At 46.7% G+C, this 20939-nt stretch overlaps 2 protein-coding genes across 4 annotated transcripts; both read left to right on the forward strand.

Moving 5' to 3' along the window:
• The first annotated feature begins 56 nt into the window (after positions 1–56).
• NRAS (NRAS proto-oncogene, GTPase) lies at positions 57–6982 on the forward strand. Of its 3 annotated transcripts, none has more exons than XM_069771288.1 (5): positions 60–269; positions 871–1049; positions 1507–1666; positions 2490–2613; positions 2911–3133. In XM_069771288.1, the coding sequence occupies exons 1-4, from the start codon at positions 159–161 to the stop codon at positions 2607–2609; spliced, it is 570 nt and encodes a 189-aa protein (XP_069627389.1). In that variant the 5' UTR covers positions 60–158; the 3' UTR covers positions 2610–2613; positions 2911–3133. The 3 variants fall into 3 exon arrangements, with proteins under 3 accessions (XP_069627390.1, XP_069627389.1, XP_069627391.1); XM_069771290.1 differs by lacking the exon at positions 2911–3133 and adding an exon at positions 3297–6982 and having other exon boundaries at positions 67–269; XM_069771289.1 differs by lacking the exons at positions 2490–2613; positions 2911–3133 and adding an exon at positions 1760–2454 and having other exon boundaries at positions 57–269.
• A 3333-nt stretch (positions 6983–10315) lies between these two features.
• AMPD1 (adenosine monophosphate deaminase 1) lies at positions 10316–20794 on the forward strand. Its single transcript, XM_069771287.1, has 15 exons — positions 10316–10418; positions 13798–13972; positions 14420–14585; positions 15706–15868; positions 16098–16317; positions 16744–16873; positions 17151–17345; positions 17582–17713; positions 17805–17968; positions 18103–18229; positions 18682–18845; positions 19238–19358; positions 19837–20010; positions 20202–20312; positions 20527–20794. The coding sequence occupies exons 1-15, from the start codon at positions 10397–10399 to the stop codon at positions 20680–20682; spliced, it is 2220 nt and encodes a 739-aa protein (XP_069627388.1). The 5' UTR covers positions 10316–10396; the 3' UTR covers positions 20683–20794.
• Positions 20795–20939: the final 145 nt, after the last annotated feature.

Below are 20939 nucleotides of genomic sequence, written 5' to 3' on the forward strand. Positions count from 1 at the left end.
CGGCGCCGTGCGCCTCTTCCGGCGGCGGATGATGACGGCGCGCCGGGGCCGGAAGCCGGAAGGGCTGCGGGCAGGGTGTTCCGCCTTCGCGGGAGCGGCGGGAGGGGGCTGGCGGCGGCGGGCGGCGCCGCGCTCTGCCCGAGGCCGCGGGGAGGGCGATGACCGAGTACAAGCTGGTGGTGGTGGGAGCCGGCGGCGTCGGCAAGAGCGCGCTGACCATCCAGCTCATCCAGAACCACTTCGTGGACGAGTACGACCCCACTATCGAGGTGAGCCGGCGCGGCCAGGGCCGAGCCGGCGGCGATCGCGGGCCGGGAGCTTTCCGTGAGCTGGGACGGGAGGCCGCTACCGGTTTTGGGGGGGGTGGGGGGGGTTGGTTTTCTGGGTTTTGGGGTTTTTTTGGGGGGGGGGGTGGTGTTTGCTTAAAAAGCCAGATGTGAGATCAGAGTGCACAGATAAGAAATTCCGGGAAAACTCTTGCTTGTTCTACTTCTTGCTTCCTAAAGCAGAGTGTAGGCAGCCAACAGTGGCAACAAAAAAAGTCACCGCTATCTACGCAGATGGTAGATTCTAGTCGTAGTGATGGTATTTATAATGCTTATTTTCTGTTTACCAGCTAAAGAATTTATTAGGAAGAACAGGATTTTTCTTTTTTGTGAGAAAGGTTGAGGGGGCTTAGAGTAGCAGTTTAAATGCTGATTGGTTTAGATACTGGTTTTTTTTTCGTTGGGGGGGTGGGCTAGAAAAGCTCCTCTGAGTCATACTCTCCTTTTTTATTATTATTTTTATTTTCCCTTGATAATGCATGAGGCAGAAAGTAGTAGTACAATTTTTTTTCTCTAATCTAAAATTCGCATGTGTATTTTGCAGGATTCGTATAGAAAGCAGGTTGTTATCGATGGAGAGACGTGTTTGTTAGACATTCTGGACACTGCGGGACAGGAAGAGTATAGTGCCATGCGTGATCAGTACATGAGAACTGGGGAAGGATTCCTCTGTGTTTTTGCCATTAACAACAGTAAATCGTTTGCTGATATTAACCTTTACAGGTATGATCTGCGTCTTTACCGCAGGGAGGGAAGACTGGAAAAGGCATCAGACCCAATGCTGTTCGACTCAGTGAAAACTAAGTAATAGGCAAATATTAAATCTCCCACTTCTTTCAGAAATTTTTTCAAGTTTATCTACGTTCTGCGTTAATACATTATTAGTCAGTTGAGAGTGGGGCAGTTATCTGGGTGACTGTGTTAATCAAATGATATTTAGAGCATATAGAACATGATCTCTGAGAAAATGAAGGCAAACACACATCGGAGTGGAGTTATACAGAGACTAGAAGATGGAGTGTATGAAGTTATTAGACATACTGCTGTAGGTCAGAACCCCTGAGGTCCCATCCAGCTTTAATATATATTTTTGTAGCACAAGGTTGTTTGAATACTGAACTAAAACAGCTTTTATATTTAGAAAATAGTTCCTAACTTTTTTTAATTTGTATTTTTAAAGAGAACAGATCAAGAGAGTGAAAGATTCGGATGATGTGCCGATGGTGCTAGTTGGGAACAAGTGTGACTTGCCCACGAGAACAGTAGACACAAAACAGGCTCAAGAATTAGCAAAAAGCTATGGAATCCCCTTCATAGAGACATCTGCTAAAACGAGACAGGTAAGGTGCATCCATTCTTGGCCTGACTTCTTCCTGTATGCTAAACGCAGAATGCTCTAACTTTTTCCTATGTACTTTTTTTCTTATCTACAGGAGTAAGCATTTTTTTTAATCCATTTGCAATTTTTAGCTTTTGATTTCCCCACTCTTAGCTTGAAAGAGTTCTGGTTTTATCACTGGGCTAGGTTAGTACACAGATCACCTCAGACTTGCATTGACTTTCTTTAAAGTGGGTCATGTTCGTAAGAAGAAGAGAGTTTCATCTGCTCTTGCTGAGAAGTGGTCAGAATGTGTGGTTAGTCATCCCAGACCTGTTCAGTTTTCTTGGTTTCTTAATGAAGGCCAATTGTAAGATTTATGTTTACAGAAAGAATTTCCCAGACCAGACTAATAGACTTCTTCAGAGTTGCATTGAATATGTGGCTCTGTCCAGTCAGCCTGTGTTCTACCTACATCAGTGTGGAATGAAGGAGAAAAGGTGCAATTATTAAGCAGTAGCCAGAAAATTCTAAGAATTCTAAAACAGACGCGGTTAGTCAAGTAGCTTGTTTCCTGCATGGGACCTCTCTACAGTTACAATTTGCCTTGTTTCTTTTAATGGCTGTTACCCTGGATGTTTGCCTCAGAGGAAGAGTTAAGAGTGTAATTGGAGAGTTTTGGACATAAGTGCTAGTTTCTTCTTATGAACTATGGGATAAGTTGGCTACTACTCTTCCTGTAGAAGTATGTCTTTCAAATATATTAAGGGATTCTGTGATGGAAAGAACAGTGATCTGAAAAGCTTCAGGAAAGAACATACTTTACCTGGATCATTTGCATTCAGGGTGTGGAAGATGCTTTTTACACACTGGTGAGAGAGATCCGGCAGTATCGGATGAAAAAACTCAACAGCAATGAAGATGGGAATCAAGGCTGCATGGGATTGTCTTGCATTGTGATGTGATAAGGTGAGCTGTAATTTAAGTTTTTCATTGGCTTCCTGTCTGTATGTCTTTCTGTTGTTGATAAGCATGGCTTAGAAGTACTAGCTGCTATAGCTGTTTTTTTTCCCTATTATACATCCCATTGATACTCAGAGGTTTAGATCCTACAATTAATTACTTCTCCAAATTATTTTTTTTTCCCTTCTAAGTAGATAGCAAAGCTTAAGAAAAGGAAATTCTATTCATAGCAACCTTTTGGCTCTAACCTGTGGATTTCCACTGAACTGATAATTGTGCGATTCTGTGTATCATTCTTGTCAGTGTCTCCTTCCCTTGGTAAACCATTCTGACTATTTGGAGAATGTGTAATTTCTGTCTTGTACACAAGAAACACCATAAGTAGAAAGAGGAGTGTGCACAATTCTGCAGTCACCATTTGCTGATGATTGATTGACTTCTGCACAGCTTATCTTGAGCTGTGTTCCTCTGAAATATGTGCTGTTCAAAGATTAACCAAATAAAATAATGCGAGTAATGAAATTTATGAGTTCCCCAACTGACTGAAGTTCTTTTCAACAGTTACCTAAAACATGTTGCTCATCACTGTAAAGACAGGTAGACCAGTTCAGGACTTGTACTACGCTGTTGCATTACACATCCATCACAAAGTTGGACAGCAGCTAATTAGAGATGCTTTTCTGTTCCAGATGCCAAGAATACATGGTTCAGATGTAGCTGCTGGACGAGTCTCGATGCTACTGTATTGCGTCTCATGCTGATGCCCTGCAGTATTTTGGTGCCAGTGACCAGAATCTTGGTACCAGTTAATTAGCACAAGGTCCTTTTCTGTGCTCCATCTGAAGAGAACATCTATGGCGTCTACCTCCTTGCTCAGCTAATGGAGCAGTCGCATCTCTTGGTGTACTGGGATTCTTTCCTCACTGTGTATCTGAGTTTGTTTAAGAAGAAAACCAGTCACAAGAAAAGTGAACTATAGAGACTAAATGCTGTGAAAAAGATGACACTTTACCTCTAGAGTAAAAGCTAGAAGTGATGTTTGTCCCCTTTCTGTTGGATTCTGATTTGCAGTGCTGTCAGAGGAGCGGCACTAATCATTGCTTGGCAGGTAATGTCAGAAATGGTTTTGCCACCATGAATGCTCCTGTCACGTGTCAGATTGGTATCTGCTCTCTGTGCGCCTGTACAGCATATTTGCAATATCTCCTTTGTGCCAGGAGTACCACTTAATTGATCCTTCTTTTTCTGTAATAAAAAGGAGATATCTTTCCTAATTTAAGTGCCTGTTTGCTAAGAAGATTTGAAGTTGTCCCCTGTTGCCTTGGGTTGAGGAAAACCTCGAGGACTGGAATTTCTTGGGACCTCATTGTCTTAAGCAGGCAAGTCTTGTGTGGGTGATCTCTTTGCCTGACAGGATACTAAAACAGGAATTTGTAGGCTGGAAGATCTAGCAGGCGCTTGTAAGACGCTTGAACTAGGGAGGGGGACATACTGCATCTGTTTTTTACTTTCTTTGTAGGTGGAACTGTTTATATTCTGTATTGTTTTTCTGCAGCATTCAGATCTCTTCCAGGTTGGACCAAATTAGTCAGCTGTTCATTTTTAACATTAACTGCCAACATTTATGGGCAGCTTCTCAATAGTTAATCTAGTAACTGGAGGTTAGTTAGTCTGGACAGCTGTTATTCAGCTCTATCTGTAACTTGCAAATTATTTTATTCTGAATTATTTTCTTACCACCAGACTGTAAACATAGTCTCTTCAAAATGTCGCTTTGTAAAATGTAGTTGGAGAGCCTCCTTGTCAGAGGAGGAGTGTGGGATTTCAGGTTGACTGTAGTTGGTGCAGTGGTTATCACAGACTTGGTGTGTCCAGACTGGGGGGAGAAGGCAATGAGCTATAACAGAAAACTGAGCTAGCTTCTGATTGCAGCATCCTTGCAAAATGAGGAAGGAAGTGAGTTCAGTGATGATTATGCAGAAGGTGTATGATATACTGATGGGAATTCTGGGTTTGTTCTAAGAGCCTCACAGTACGAGGGAATTACTGCATAAGCTGTGTGAGTTCTTCCTAGAGCAAAACATTGTCACCGCGTATAATTGGGACGTACAAGTGTGGTCACTGTTGCAAAACCTACCAGTGTTCCTTGGAATACTGTGTCCTTCCCTAGTTCTTGTGCTGCTGATACTGGATTCTGTTCTTTGTCAGACAGTGTATCCCACAGCAAAGTTAATTCCCAGTTACTCTCTGATGGAAGAGTAATGAGCCTTCAGCCAACAGAGGGAGCGTTCAGTCAGTCTGCCGAACCAGCGTAGACAGAGAAATTGCAAGAGGCTTAATTTCGGTTTGTTGGTGTCAGATTCATACATCTTAATTTGGAGTTCTCAGTTTCAAATGGAAATTAGAAATCAGTAAATACTGAGAGAATAAATTGTTCCTTTTAATATTGCTTCCTTCACTACTTACATTCTTAATGCTCTTCTTGGAATGAAGGGATCAATCTGCATCACATTTTCTTTATCTGTGATAATCCTTGTAAGTACTTTTTGCAATTTATTTTACCCTGATGTGACACTGATAAGAATTAAAACCACAACATTTTTACATAAAATATTATTTTCCAGCAACATACACAACGGTGGGCAGCATTATGGATGGCACTGGCTGTGACTCGAGTTGAGTTCATTTGAAGATGACCTCATGCCTGCAAGTTAAACATGACAGAATTACCATTACTGCAAGCTGTCATGTCTGTAATCAGTAAGCAGTGTTTTTCTTTTATTTGGTGCAAGAAGAGAAGTTATTTGTGAAAGCATTCTTTGAGCACTGTGGCAGGAGATGACTGTCTGCTTCTGAAGAGTTATGTGACATACTGTTGTCCACTTAATAAAATTACACGTGGAAAATGATAGCTTTTGGGATACACATCTGGTCACATAGACTCATTTTGGAAAGACAGGAATGTGGAGTTTGCAATATGTTGAATGGTGAGATCTTGTCATCCAGGTCCATGTATGTTTTTTTTGATTATTTGGGAAACTTGGGGGTTTCTTTCCTGGCAAGCAGGCTTGCAGAGTTCAGAGCATAACTGCCTGCTGCCCATGGCCATGGGAAACCTTTTGCAGCTGGCATTTGATGTTTGAAGGTTGTGTGGTCAAGTATGGAAAATTATGTCTTTTGGATGGAGGTTCATCATAATAATTCTCTACATTGCATGGCATGTTCTAGTTGTCATTAAAAATGTACTAGCTATAATTCCAAAAGCTGTGAATTCTCAGAATTGTATGGGAACTGGCAAATGCATCTACTTTCTCTTCGGTGTTCGCTTTCTCTTGGGCTATATAAACTCTTAAAAGGGAAGAAGACCTGGTAAGGATAGGTGAGTATGTATTTCACCTTGGGAACCTTAGAGGGGGATGCATCAGCTTTTAGGAAGCTGCAGAGCTGACCTACACAGGCGGCAGTCCCATCTGCATTATTACAGTTTCAAATCTAGCAAGTGATACAAAATCAAGGTGGTGTACTACTAGTTGTGAGTATGAAGTAAATGGTTATACTTTGTTTCCAGCTGCCTATATAAGAGAACCCTGATTTTGATGGCAACAGAGAGCAAGCTGTGGAAAGACAAAACCCCAAGAACTTTTGGGAAAATTATTTAGAAGATAAGCACAGAAGTTTTTGCACAAGACAGGTCCCTGGAAAAGGTGTTTTGTAGACTTAGTCCAAATGTTGTTATTTAGAACTAACAGCACAACACCATGTTAGTGCCAAGCTAACTTTACTATCCCGACTGGGAAGAACAAGCATAAACAACTTTGAGGTAAAATATAAAAAAAAGAGTGAAAGATCTTGTTAAAAAATTATAAGTGGCAATAACTGAAAGAAATGTTTCTGTTATTAGGGACTGAGAACAGCTGTCTAATGACATAATATAACTCTGTGGCTTGTTACTGTTAGTGTCTCCACTCCATGGTCTTGTTCAAACAACAGTGCTCAAATTTTGTTCTTATTGTCATTTAGTAGGACTTTGGATAGTAACCATGATGCTTACGCCATCATAATTTTTAGTACAGTTCAATGACTTAGAATTGGATTTGAAGCAACTTCAGGCCTATGGGGGGAAGGAGAGTAGTGGAAGTTTGAATTACATTCTGATCCTATGTGTGTGTGGTCCTTCATTCCTCAAGCCTTGAGTGACTGTTCGTGTATAACCTCCAGGATGGTAGGGAACTGTTGGGATCTGTACTTTTTATCCAAGGGCTAATTTGTTGTTACTTTGTATAATTATTTGCTTTCGATAATGCATCTCTTTTGGTTTGAAGTAAATTATTTTGCTTCTTAAATAACTTTTTTAAAGAATAAACTTTGAATTCTTTGGTTGTTTCTTTTGTGGCAGTGATTTGGGCACGGGATCCACAACTGGCTTACAGAAAGCTAATCACAATGCCGTCTGCTTTCTCTGTGGGATCTAGGTTTACGCAAATTGTCACTTCTGTAATGTGGCATGAACAGCTGTATCATATTTGTTCAATATAGCATGAATAAGCAGTGAGAGTGGCTTTGAGATGTACCATAGGCTTGCTCCAGAGTCCACTTTTAATGACTTCACCAATCTCTGCCATCATGCATCTTGCATTAATGTTGAGTCTATTTGTAGTGGAGTCCCTCATAATATTTTTGCTGACTTTGCCCTTGGAAAGGATGCTTGCTAAGTCAAAAAAAGGGGGAGGGAAAATTTCTTTACTTGGTATTCCAAGAATGAAATCAGCTATAAAGTTATTGCTGTGTCCAAATCATGCTCTCTGTTAGGCTTTTCAGTTGCTTAATTCAGTCTTCTAAAATACTTCCCTGTTGGCTTTCCTCCTGCAATAAGGCATATTGTGTCGGACCACAAAATAAGTGTGTTTTAAGTGTATTTCTCCTAAGACATTGTGTCAGGCCTCTGGAACCCAGAGTCCAGTCTGTTTTCTGTGCAAGGAAGAACAGACTCCTAGTAACTGGAATATAAAACTCCTTGCACTGTGTAGCTGCAGTAGTTGCTGCCTGTTCCAAAAGGAGAGATTCAGAATGTGCGTACAGATGGGTGCTTAAAAGCAAGGGTTTTCTTGGCTTATTAGGAAAGCTTTCCTCCAATATGATTGTTATCTGTAGCAATCTGTTCCTAGAAACTAGTCCACACCTTAAGGACTTAGTGACTTTTGTTGCATACTGGAACAGAGGCTGATTTAAAAAGCTCTAGAGGAATCTGTGTAGGGAATGACTAAGAGCAATGTGGGGAGAGAATAACTTGCTGAGGCTTTTCTTAGTGCAAGGTGCTGTTGGTCAAAGGCACAGCACATCAAGGAATGCCCTTGTGAGTTTCCACACTATCCCCAATCTGTTAATACTTTTATTCTTTAGGAATTGAAACCATTTTCTAGCAAGACTTGCCCCTAGGCATCTATTTGGACAGCTGTGATACGGCTGTTCTGCTAGGCGAACTAGAGGGACATCCTGCTAAATACCCTAACCTGCCAAATTTCTGGCATGTTTGGCCATTTTCCTTTGGCTAGACCTAGGTGGAATGAAGGCAGCTCAGAGATAAAAGGGGGGGGGGGGGGGGGGGGGGGCACGTTAAAGCCACTCTGAAGCCTCTGGGTATGAATCAGTCACTTTCCAGCTGAAAGAGAGTGGGAAGATGGCTTGTTTGTATTCAGTACTTCAGTTTAAAGAGGCTGTAGATCTAACTTTAGCACAGCATACCCAGGCTTTACTCATATTTCTACTGTGAACCCAACTAAGTTGACCCTGGGATTTACAAAGCTAGGGGATCAAGAGACCTCTTGAGGAAAATGACCTCTGCACCCTAAAGGTTATTTCTGGTTTCAGATGTGAATCCTAAGATCTTGATATATCCAGAAAGGTTAGGGGCAGATAGAGTACCTGTGGGAGAGCAAACAAGCAGGAGCCAGTTTTTATTGACTGTAAATGAAATAGTTAAACAATCATGCGGTGTGGAGACTCACAAAGTGGGGAGTGAGTAAGAACAAGAATAATTAAGAAACTGCAGACTGCTATCCGCATGAAAGGGGAGACCAGGTATTACAGATCAAGACTGTAACAGCATCCCAGCTCTGCCCTATTGGCTGCACCTCTGCGTGTTGCAGGGGGGGAAATCAGTTTATATTCTTGGGGAATATCTGGGAAGTGGGGCTAAACCTCCCTGAATTCCAGAGAATTTCTCAATTGTAACCCAGCATGTTTTGAAGTTGTGCACATCAAACAGTGATCTTTCAGAGAGACTTTCTGGATGCTCTGGAAGTTATCTGAGCTGGAGATGCTGTGCCATTTGACTTCACTGACTAGTTGTGCCACAAGCTTCCCATGCACCTATGGACAAAATCTATGACTTGTTATTTCTAGCTCTGTATCTTAGGCAAGTAACTTTCACTTATTGCAGCTGCCTTCTAGGACAAGGCCTTTTCATAGCTGTTCCTACAAAATATAGCACAGGAAGCCCTTACATGCCTGTGTAATTCCAGACAATGTTGTCTTTTCCAGGGGTGCTAATTTTTCCGTTCCCTTCAATGTTATGACCAAAGTCAACTTTTAAATCAGCAGCAAGACTGTGCTGACTATAGCCTGGATGCTTTGCTTGACTTGTCCTGATTTCAGTGCAGTTTTTCAACTCCATCAAGAAGTGAAGTATAAACAAACAGGAAAAGACTCTGTTTCAAATCAAAACTATTGTATCCTTCTGACCTGTTTAGGCTTACCGCTTCCCATCAGGAAGCTGAGTCAGAAGCTCAGAGTTACCCTGGCAACATGCAGGGCACTACAAATTCCGGCCATTTTCTTCAGACAGGAGGTGTTTTCCAACTTCATGTGAGAGATTTGAAGTAGGTTTGAGGAGACCCTGAAGGACTGGGTACAGCCCTCAACACCTGTATGTTAGAAAGAATCTACTTAAAACAAGCCAAGAGGTACTTCTCAAACTGATACCCTGCTCTGCCAAATCCAAGACACCATGTGCAGCTTAAGGGAGGAGTTTCTTGCCACATCTTGGATTGTACTAAGTGCTGATCTCTGTCAGGTATGCCTTGGTTATGGCTCACCGCATACAGAACTGAGAATCGCCTTACTGTTATGATACAAAGTTTTATAAAGGCAATTCCTGAAAAGCTCAGGAATAAAATATATAATTCTTTGCACTTCCCTTTTGTTTGATTCAGCTGGGAAGATGCAAGGACATCTGTGCAACTCCTGTTGCTAAAATCCAGTCTGTCAACTAGACCCGTCACTCAGGAAAAATCTTCTCTGAATAGCACAGTGGTTGGTGAGAAACTTGTGGCACATCATTTGTACCTATCCACAGCTCCTGTTCAGATGAAAACATCATCCCTGTGCCCTAGGGATTTCCTTTAAACCTTTGGTTCAGCACATAAGACATCAGTTTTAGTCTCTCTTAAAAGACTGACTTCCACAGTCCACTTTAGAAAGGTGCAGCTGTCCTGAGAAGTAGTAATCTGGCCAGACAACAGGTGAAACTCTACTAAATGTAAAATGAAAGCCTAAGGGGCAAAAAAAAAAAAAGTTAAATTTGAGCCCTGGTTTCACCTGTTTCAGTGCAAGTGCTTGTGGTTGCACTTTAAATAGTCTTATAGTTGACCTCGGTTCTCCTTTTAGAGTGGGAGAGTCTAATTACAGGGAAGGGAAGGTGGTAAAATTAGTGTTAGGCTGCTGTGCAGTCAGCTACTTTTGCTCTGTTACAGTAGGGCATTACTTGAGGCTCTGCAAGCTTGCTGCAAAGATGTCACGGGTGAAAATTCCAGGTAGGTCTGAAAGCAAGTAGCGAGACAAGGAGCCACAGGGCAGGTTTGTAAGCCTGCAGCCTCTGGGATTTTGATGGTGTGGTATCTTTGCAGTCCAGGGGACCTCGCTGGGGACTTTGAGCATTTTCATTCCTGCTTGGAGTAATTTTTGGATAGTGCAGAAAGAAATAGCATTACTGTTTAAATCTTGCTCTGCTAGTACTGAAGAAAAATGTTGTCCCTCCTGCAGTGTAATGTATCCTGTAATGATACTGTAAATCACTGCGGAAGGGGTCAGAGGAATTTCAGGAGTATCTGGTCAGCCTTGGTAAGCTCAGAAGATGTGGGGTGCTGCAGTCCTGAGGGGATGGGGAGCACAAGCTGGGCAACAGAGGTAGGGCTAGCCAGGCTTTGCAGAACAGTACAGAGGGACGTGTGACTGCTATTACAGAGCCCTGAAGAGTATCGGCACCAAACAGTCCTGATAAGAGCATGTTTAGAATTGCAGTGCTGTGTGGTGTGATAGACACTGTCCTAGTACGTGAAGCTAGTATTAAAACCTGGCCCTGCAACATCAGTAAGAGTTTGTTGACCTTCATGAGTGTAATTTTCATCCACTAAAGAGATGAAAGGTCAAACTAGGCATTTCTGGGATGCTTAGTTTGCAAATGAATACATGAATTCAAATGCCAGGAGAGTATGTTCTGCAGGCTGGACTTTGGGAAGTCAGCAGCTGGTGACTTGTGATGCCAGAGCTGCAGTCTGAATTTTCTGGGTCAGATGGAAAGGGCACGAGTTGCACCCCCAAAATGTTGATGCCACACCGTATGACCAGGAGTGAAGATCTGTGGAACTGCAGTGCCTCAGCTGTCTGATCCTATTAGTGAATAATTGGAGATGTGACCATAGGTGGCAGGAGAATGAAACTTAGCATCTTTGAAATGACCATCCATCCTGATCTTCACAAAGGATGGCGAGTCATGGACAAAAAATAGCAAAGCAGCTCTGGTGCTCCGAGTCACTGAAATATTTGCTTTCTTGTTCAGGAAGAAGAATGCCATTCTGCCCTCTTAAGTTGTTCCTATGCTCTTCTGCATCCTTGTGCCTGGAGGCAGGTGTAGGGAGAGACCTTCCAAGACAGTCAGTCTTATTAGATGACTAGGTATCTGTTGGTTGCTTGTAGTGTTCGCTGAGGTGATCTAGGTTCTAGAAAATGCATTCCCCTTGGACAGCTGCAGGGAAACCCAGAGACTGCTCTAAGGCAGAAGCTCTGCCAAAGAGCCTCAGGTTGGATGGCATCTGCAATGTGGTTCATTTATGCGCACACCACCGAGGCTGTATCATGGAACAGTCAACGCTGAACTTACATCTTTATGTTGTACAAAGTGACAAGTACTATTCTTTCTTTTTAAGTGGAAGACTTTGGCTAAACTTGTACTTTACTAATCCCTTTTTAATCGCTGATGTGATGATTAGGCAAAAAGGCTTAGATTTTGAAAGGCTGATCACATCTGGTTTTATTTTGTTTCTGTTTTATCTCAAACAGCAGAAGACAAAGGTGAGTATTGCTAGGCTTTTTATATGCTCTGCTGTGTTACTGCCTAGATGTGATCACTGGAAACAAACAGCAGTTACATGATCATGGTGATCTTCAGCAGTTGAAGATCCTATTTTTCAGCAGTGCCAGCTGTGCCCCTCACTGCTTCATGGAATGGTTCTGGCTTTTTGGTCCTTTGATATATGAAGCTGCTGTTTGTTAAATATTTTCCTAGCACCCCTGAGCTCCTGCTTAGGAGATGAACTTTTTTTTAGTGGAGTTCTTTGTGGCAGAAGTGAAACATTTTGCAATTTTCTTTGCACCTATTCACACCTTTGTTGGTTTTGGGGTTTTTTTTTTTTTCCTTTTCCTTTTTTTTTTTTTTTTTTTAAACAGAGATCTAGCCTAAAGTAACTTCTTTTGAATACATCCTGCTCCTAGTGGATTTGATCCATGAGGGGACAGATCCAATGCTTCATCTCCTTTATTCAGGTTGGAAGTCCACAGTATGGTGCCCCGGCCCTCTTCTTCCTACTTCACGTTTGCTGAGGCCTTATGTGTCAGCAGAAAAAATTTCTTGCTGAGACACCTGTCATCCCAGAGTCCCTAACAATAATGGGATAGTACAAAAAAATGCATTTTGTCTTCTAAGAAGCATGTTGGGGCCCATTGCTGATACAGCAGCAAGCAACTTTTGTTACCAAAATTCTGTTTTTGTGACATTGCACTGCTGAGAAATGGACCTAGTGCCAGAATTTTCCCATGTGTTTTTAGCTCAGCACAAGCCCTTTTGCCTTACCATATAACAGCAGGGAAAGGAAGCCTCTGTGTTACGACCCCCACTAACCCACAGCTAGGACCTTGGAACTGCAAATTCAGAGCTACAAGGATAAACTGTTTTGATCCCCCCCACCCAACACCCTGTAGGAAAAAAAAGGCTCATTTTAGTAATGGTTCATTACTGAAAATCTCTTGTAGGTGTGGCACACTTCCGCCATGCGTGTCAGTCCTTTCTGCTTTGGTCCTCTTCTGCTCACATGTCAATGGTGTGGCCCATCTTTCAGCATCGATCCTCACTATGCTTCGTGCTGAGCTGCCAACTGCTGGCAAAACCTGCTCGATTAGTGTCCATATGCTGCTATGCAAATGTGTGCTTCTGGGAGATGTTGCCAGAAGAGCGCTTGGGTTGTTCTGTTACAGTATTTTGTTGGCAATGGAAGGGCTTTTAACCTCCTTTTCCCTACTTCATAAGGCTCCAGCCAACCTTGTGTCAATGGTGATTTTCACAGGGCCGTTATTAGCTGGCACCTTTGCAGCATGCTGTGCATGATGGGCTGAGAGGGGTCTTGTCCCCACGATGATTCCCTAGCTAGGAGCTCTTCAGCTGCACTGTGATGGTGGGAACTAAATGCTTGGGCTGCCAGCTCTTTCCATCTCCTTCTATACCTCTGTCTTCATCCTGACTGGAAGCCTTGTGGAGTAAGTGGGTCTTAGGCTTCCTAGAGCTGTAAGGGCTCTGCCAGTCCTCTCCTCTTTCCCCCAGTGCATGCTCTCGTAAATGCTTTTCCCAAGGACTTGCTTCTTTCTGGGCCTTTTTGCACTACTCTTGGACTGTGGGTTGTATTACCTTTTCTGGTGTACTGGGGGTGCCTATGTATGTCTCCAGCCCACTGTGTGTGGCCCTGCCTCTGTAAGCTTGTTGCAAATTTTGAAGGTTGCTCAGAGTCTTCCAGGCAGCATGGAGGTGTATGTGTCATAAGGAAATGACAGCTGAGCATTAAGCTGACTGCAAGGGGCACCTGCCTGTTAGGGTGGCTGAGAACCAGATGCCTGTGCGACCCTGCACTCTGCTCCTTTTTGCAGAGATGGATGAGGCAATGCGCTCCTTTGCAGAGAAGGTCTTTGCCTCTGAGGTGAAAGATGAGGAGGTCAGGCAAGAGATCTCTCCTTTTGATGTGGAAGAGATCTGCCCCATCTCACGCCAGGAAATGAGAGCGTACATGATGCTTCAGGAGAGCTCTGGCACAACAGAAAAGCGGTGAGCAACAACCAGGGCACTTGGGGAAAGGAGAGGAGCATTGTCTACACATCCCCAGCCAGAGCTGGAAGCTTGGTAGTCCCAGGGCATCTGTCAGGCACTTCAGGGTTTCCTCTCCAACTGTTCCCACTGTTGGACAGAAAGACACCCTTGGCCTGTTCCCTGGGTGTCAGCACAGCAATGGCCACTGAGCTGTTGGAGAGGGAGACTTGGAGACCTTTCTCTGGAAAGGTGCAACTTCCAAAGACCATGCGTGAAAGTCTGTGACTACTTTGTGTGCTGTGGGCTCTACTCTTGGCAGTGTCTGTTTAAGGTGCTCAGAAAGCACCACTGAGATGATTCATGTTGTGCACAGTTGGGACATGGCTGTGGTATGTGCCCCTGACCCTGCACCTGCGTGTGGCCATGGAGTTGGGGCTGTTTGCCTGAGGCTTTCCTCCCTGGCAGGAAGAAGCGCCTGCTCCGCCTGAAGACAATTGCATTGGCAGTCCCTGTGGCTCAGAAGTCTATAACCAGACTGTCTACTATTGATGAGGTCATCTCTACCTCCCCCATCTACCAGACTGTGCCTGACTTCCAGCGGGTACAGATCACAGGGGATTATGCCTCTGGGGTAGGTACTTGCATGGCTATACCCTTCCCCAAGCTGACTACCATCTCATCTAGTCCCTGCCTGTCCCTCAGTAGTGCCCAGCGTCACAGGACTCTGTACCAGGTGCAGCGGGGATAGTCTGCATCTTCCAGCTCAGTCTGTGTCTCTTGAATATCTGATGGTGCCTTGCTGCATCCCCGGAGGATCCAGAGCTGAATTCCTTAGCAGGAGTCTGTGGGGTGCTGCATGCTTCCCATGGGATTCTCTGGACAGAGCAAGGGGGCAGCACGGCAGGGTGGGCGATGCGCGTTGTGTCGCAGTCTGCTCCTGTTTGCACACAGCTATATCTGTCTGAGACCTATGCATGTCATAGAATCCCAGAATGGCTGAGGTTGGCAGGGACCTCTGGAGGTCATCTGGTCCAACCCCCCCTGCTCAAGCAGGGGGGTCACCTAGAGCCAGTTGACCAGGGCTGCTATTACATCCTGTGCTAATTCCTCCTCCTCCTCCACAGCCTCCTATTATATTTGTGCTGCTTCTGAAATACTGCTGGCAGGTTGCTCCCTCCTGGGCTGGAGCAGGTTGCTCAGCTTGGAATCGCATAGCAGAGGAGCAATTAGGGGAAGCTGAAAATCCCTCCATGCACAGGCACATTCCTTCTGTCATGACTGTAGCTAGCTGCAAGTGCTGCATGGTATTCTCCCATGCTGCTCCAGTCTGACCTCTCTTGACTGCCCAAAACACTTGTCTGTGCAATAAATAAAAAATTCTTGACACATTGGGTCAGTGTATGTTGTTGGTCCTGCTTCAGTTTCAGCCTGTGCTCCAAAAATAGCTTTTAGTGTTTTGCCCAGGCCTGGCTTCCATTTCAGTGCCAACTACAGTTTGCAGTGAGGAATGTAAGAGGGGATGATGGCTGGAATTCATTGGTTCTGGTGTGAGGAACTTCCCTTTGCCATGTCTAGGACTTTGCCTATCATCCCTTTACCCTGCTCAAGCAGAGCAGTAGGAAGGAGGGGATGATAAGGTATGTATCTTACTGTGAACAAAATGGTCCTTTTTATGTCTTGGTGCACCATGGTATCTCTCAGGCAGCTAGGTTCCAGTTGTGTGGTTGTGTTCAGCAACAGCCCTCTTGCAGGTGACAGTTGAAGATTTTGAAGTTGTCTGCAAAGGCCTGTACCGTGCCCTGTGCATCCGGGAAAAGTACATGCAGCAGTCTGTGCAGAGGTTCCCCAGGACCCCATCTCAGTATCTGCGTGCTATCGAAGGCGAGGTCTGGAGGGCGAGTGACGCTGGCCCAGGTATACCTAGGCACCTGGAGGGTTTTCCTCTCTGGCTTCAGCATGGGGTGGGCAGGGGTCAGAAAGGGGTTGTGGAAGTGCTCCACAGGGTAGTCGCTTGCCCAGGCCTCCTCTTCAGTGTCACAGTGGCAGGGCTGTCCCTGCCCTCTGCCTGGGGTGGAGGAGCATGGCAAGCTTGTGGGGATTCGGCTGGCAGCCTGTGCCTCATGGTATTCTCCTTTTGGCCCAGTGTTCACCCCGCCAGTGAAGGATGGACAGGATCCCTTTGAAACTGGGAGTCTTGCTGAGAACCTGGGATACCATGTCCAGATGAAGGACGGGGTGGTTTACATCTATGGAGACAAGGCAGCGGTTGGCAGAAATGAGCCAAAGGACCTGCCCTACCCCAGCCTCGAGCACTTCGTTGATGACATGAACTTCCTCTTGGCCCTGATTGCACAGGGGCCTGTGTAAGTGCAAAACCCAGTGCTGCTGGGTGCAGCTGAACAGGTCTTGCCTCTGCAGGCAGAGGGAGATCAGGGCAGAGCCAGGGTTGCTCCCTCCTCTCCCTGGGAGGAGGGAGGAACCTGCTGATGACACACCTGCAGCCTGCTGGCTACCAAAGTGGCCTTGGCCCTTGTTAGCTGTCTTGATTGGGGTCTTAAGCAAAGTCAGCAGTCAGGGATTGGAGAGACGGCCTGCAGGTATGCTCACATGTGGCCAGGCCTTCCTTAGAAGCTCTGTACTAGAGCCAGGAGAGGCACCATAGGGAAGCAGGCCAGGCCAGTGTGAGCTCTCCACCTGAGGTGAAAGCTGCATCCCTGTGTTTGATGTGCCATGCCCCTGTGTTGAGGGGTAAGGAGCCTAGTCACTGTTCTGCCCTTTGCTTTCACTAGTAAGACCTATGCTCATCGGCGCCTGAAGTTCCTCTCATCCAAGTTCCAAGTGCATGAAATGCTAAATGAGATGGAGGAGATGAAAGAGCTGAAGAACAACCCCCACCGAGACTTCTACAACTGCCGGAAGGTAAATGGCAAGGCTTACAGCCGTAGTGACTCTGAAGACAAGCTGTCTTGGTGCCTTCCCCTCCCTGAGAACTGGATATGAGAGTCAAGGTCTTTGGCATCTACATTGTTCCTGCTAATGGGATGGTGCTCTTAGCCTAGGCCTATTGTGTTCATCTGCTGGGCTCAGCTGTGCCCCTCACTCAACTTGGACTCACCTACGGGGTTTGTTAGCCTCCCTGTGATGGTACCCGAGCATCCTAACTTGAAGCTAGATAGCTGTCCCTCTGGTTTCTCAGGTGGACACACATATCCATGCTGCAGCCTGCATGAACCAGAAGCATCTTCTGCGTTTCATCAAGAAATCATACTGTATGGATGCTGACCGTGTAGTTTATGATGCCAAGGGCAAACAGCTTACCCTGAAACAGCTTTTCCAGCAGCTCAATCTGCACCCCTATGACCTGACAGTGGATTCCCTGGATGTCCATGCTGTAAGTGGTAGGGCATTTACTGTAAGACCACTCTTGGGTCACTGTCGTCCACCCCTGTAGGCATGGCTTTTCACCTCCCTGTGTACCTATGACATGTTGTGCATGTTAGCATTTGTAGCAGGATGTAGCAGCTCCTGGCTTTCCCATTTTGGGTTGTTCGGATCAGTCCCTGCTCAGCTGGTATGCTTGGACCCGTTCTGTGTGTGTAGTATTTGCCGTGATCCTCCCTATTCCAGGGGCGGCAGACATTTCAGCGCTTTGACAAGTTCAATGACAAGTACAACCCCGTGGGTGCCAGCGAGCTGCGTGACCTCTATCTGAAGACGGAGAATGCTATCAATGGCGAGTACTTTGCTACCATCATCAAGGTGAGAATACAGGGGAGGAGAGAGCAGCTAAGCTGTGGTGCTGCTGTGCCCAGGGCCTAGAGGGTCCCCATGCAACTGTCCTGGTTTGCAGGAGGTTGGCTCTGATCTGGAGGATGCCAAGTACCAGCACGCGGAGCCTCGCCTCTCAATCTATGGGCGATCAGCTGAGGAGTGGCCCAAGCTAGCCAGCTGGTTCAACAAACATCGGGTCTATTCCCCCAACATGAAATGGATGATCCAAGTACCCAGGATTTAGTATGTGCTGTGGGTCTGAGAGAGCACTGTGCTTTACAGTGGACTATACCTCATTTTTTTATCCTGAAGGGATTATGGGGACAGTGGGCCATGTTGTTCCTCTGCTAGCAGCTAATCCCTGTCTTTGTCCACAGTGATGTGTTCAGGTCTAAGAATTTCCTCCCACACTTTGGGAAGATGCTGGAAAATATCTTTGTTCCTGTGTTTGAGGCAACTGTCAATCCTCAAGCCCACAAAGAGCTGAGTGTCTTTCTACGCCATGTGAGTGTCACCTGATGATGATGTCAGGGTGCGGCGAGCACTCACATTCCTGTTTATGCACAAGAAACGGTATATTAGCCCTGACATGGAAAATGTCATCAGTGTGCTTGTGGCCCTACTGCCACATTCTGGGAAAGGGGGTGTGTGTCCAGAAGTGCCGGGAGGGATCAGACTCCCTGAGCTGGCTGCTGCAGGGCTGTGAGAAATGCTGCCCACTCACCTCCTGGAGAAGTGGTTTGGTGTGAGCTCTATTTCTAGCCCTTGATAGAGCTTGGGGGTTTGTGAGGAGCAAGGTCTGCAACCTAGCCCCTGACTCTGCTCTTGGATGAGGCAGGGGTACAGGCTGCAGCTGGGCTATGGCAAGCTGCAGTGGGGCAGGGTGAGCCAGCCTACCTGGGCATGATGAAGTGGGGAGCTTTGAGGCACAGCTTTTTTGTTACCTTGCCAAGCAGATTACTGGCTTCGACAGCGTGGATGACGAATCCAAGCATAGTGGACACATGTTCTGCACTAAAAGCCCAAAACCAGAGCAGTGGACTTCTGAGAAGAACCCATCCTACACCTACTATATATACTATATGTATGCCAACATTGTGGTGCTTAACAACCTCCGCAGGTGAGGCCCAGGATAGGCTAAGGGACCTGCGAAGGGCTGGCAGAAGGGGGGCTGCCTCACGAGTTGTCTCAGCTCTTTGATTGTTGGTGTGGAAGAAGTGGGGCCTTCCTTCCTCTGCCACCAGTGTAGTTTGGAGCTTCATGTCCCAGAGCAATCCAAACCCTCCTCAGTAGGAAGTGTGATGGATTGGGGTGAAAACTTTGGGATTGCAGAGATGCATCTATTGTGTGCACAGAGGAGAAAAGAGAACAAGTAATGTGCTCCTAGGTCAAGCTGGATTCTTGGGTACCCACTAGTAGGGGCAGAGCTGGACCTAAAGTCAGGGGATCTTGGATCACATGCCACCTAACCCTGCTGCTTACCTGCTCTGAGTTCTTCTTCCATGTGCCTAGGCAGCGTGGTATGAACACATTCCTCTTCCGTCCACACTGTGGGGAAGCTGGGGCCATCACGCATCTGCTTGCAGCCTTCATGACAGCAGATAATATCTCCCATGGTCTCAACCTCAAGAAGGTAAGTGGAGTAGTCTGCCACAGAGCAGCCCAGGCGTGGCAGAGGAGAAAAACATGTTTGCAGCTGGCCTCCACTGTAGCTGACAGTTAATTGTGCCTCTGCTTTAGGCTGGCATAGAGACCCTGGCTTCAGGCAGGTGTTCCATGATTCTGTGGGTTTCTCCAGGCATGTTTGGGGATGTAGCTGAGAAATGTATTGAGATTGCAGGGGTTCAGCTTCACAGACCTGTCACTGGATATGTCCGTTATCACTGGAGCTGGCTGAGTTCTGAAATCAGACGGATTTGAACTCACTTGGCCTCTTGTGCTCCGTGTGGCCCTGGAGGATTGCTAGCTTGCCTATCTCTTTTCTTGCACACATGAGCTCTGTGCACCAGATTTCCTGGCTGGGGCACTGGGCTGATCTGAGGACTGACTCTGGAGAGGTGAAGGGTGCAGCAACTTTATCGCTAACCTGGCAACTCTGCTCATCTTTGCAGAGCCCGGTGTTGCAGTATCTGTACTTCCTTGCCCAAATTCCCATTGCTATGTCCCCACTCAGCAACAACAGCCTCTTCCTGGAGTATGCAAAAAATCCATTGCCTGACTTCCACCAGAAGGGCCTCATGGTGTCCCTTTCTACAGATGACCCCATGCAGTTTCATTACACCAAGGTACAGTGTGAGCTGATCACCTCCTACTGTCTGAGGTGCTGGGGCTGGGCCCGTGTGAGCCTCGTTTTTCAGGGAAGCCAGCAGCATTTGCAGAGGGTCCGGCATGCCGGGCCATTGCTGGGGCAGCCCTTGCAGCAGCATGGGCTGTGCTGGCAGAAGCTGCTGGCCTCTAACAGCGCCTGTGGCTGCAGGAGCCCCTGATGGAGGAGTATGCCATTGCTGCCCAGGTCTTCAAGCTCAGCACCTGCGACATGTGTGAAATTGCCAGAAACAGTGTCCTGCAGTGTGGCCTGTCCCATGAGGTAGGTGCCCTTCTGGGGAGGGCAGCCGTGGCCCTACCCGCAGTGGTCCCTGCCTGCCTGAGAAAGGGGACCAGGACAGCGGCTCTGCCGGCGTCCTGCTCGGGGCAGGGCTCCTGAGCCAGGCCCGGAGGGAGCCTGGCAGCTGCCAGCGTTTCCCTCAGGTGCTGCCCGCAGGGGCTCCTGCGGTCTGTACCGCTGTCCTCGTCTCTGGCAGGAGAAAGCCAAGTTCCTGGGTGAGAACTACCAGGAAGAGGGGCCCCAAGGCAACGATATCCGGAAGACAAACGTGGCGCAGATCCGCGTGGCCTACCGCTACGAGACCTGGTGCTACGAGCTCAACCTCATTGCCGAGGGCCTGAAAACCGACTAGGAGGGGGGACGAGCTCCTACACCCGGGGGCCGCCGGCGGCGGCGGCTGCTGGAGGCCGGGCCGGGCCGGGCCGGGCCCGCCCAGGGGCGGGGCGGGGCGGGCTCTGGGGCCGCGCGGCGGCCGCGAAGTAAAACCCCGCCTGTGAGCAGCTGCGTGCCGTCTGCGCGGGAGAGGGGGGCGGGGCTGCCGGCTGAGTGACGGCCGCGCGAGCCAATGGGCGGTGGCTCGGTGCGCGCCGGGAGCGTCCTGAGGGAGCG

The sequence above is a fragment of the Haliaeetus albicilla genome, chromosome 26 (assembly GCF_947461875.1).
Source record: "Haliaeetus albicilla chromosome 26, bHalAlb1.1, whole genome shotgun sequence".
Classification (NCBI taxonomy): domain Eukaryota; kingdom Metazoa; phylum Chordata; class Aves; order Accipitriformes; family Accipitridae; genus Haliaeetus; species Haliaeetus albicilla.

Bases quoted from the DNA above. Each gene is read 5' to 3' on its own strand.
- NRAS (XM_069771288.1), top strand. From the start codon at position 159: ATGACCGAGTACAAGCTGGTGGTGGTGGGAGCCGGCGGCGTCGGCAAG. The intron at 1,050-1,506 runs GTATGATCTGCG...GTATTTTTAAAG, and splicing joins GCTGATATTAACCTTTACAG to AGAACAGATCAAGAGAGTGA. The intron at 1,667-2,489 runs GTAAGGTGCATC...ATTTGCATTCAG, and splicing joins CATCTGCTAAAACGAGACAG to GGTGTGGAAGATGCTTTTTA.
- AMPD1 (XM_069771287.1), top strand. From the start codon at position 10,397: ATGTCACGGGTGAAAATTCCAG. The intron at 10,419-13,797 runs GTAGGTCTGAAA...TCCTTTTTGCAG, and splicing joins GTCACGGGTGAAAATTCCAG to AGATGGATGAGGCAATGCGC. The intron at 16,318-16,743 runs GTAAGTGCAAAA...TGCTTTCACTAG, and splicing joins CTGATTGCACAGGGGCCTGT to TAAGACCTATGCTCATCGGC.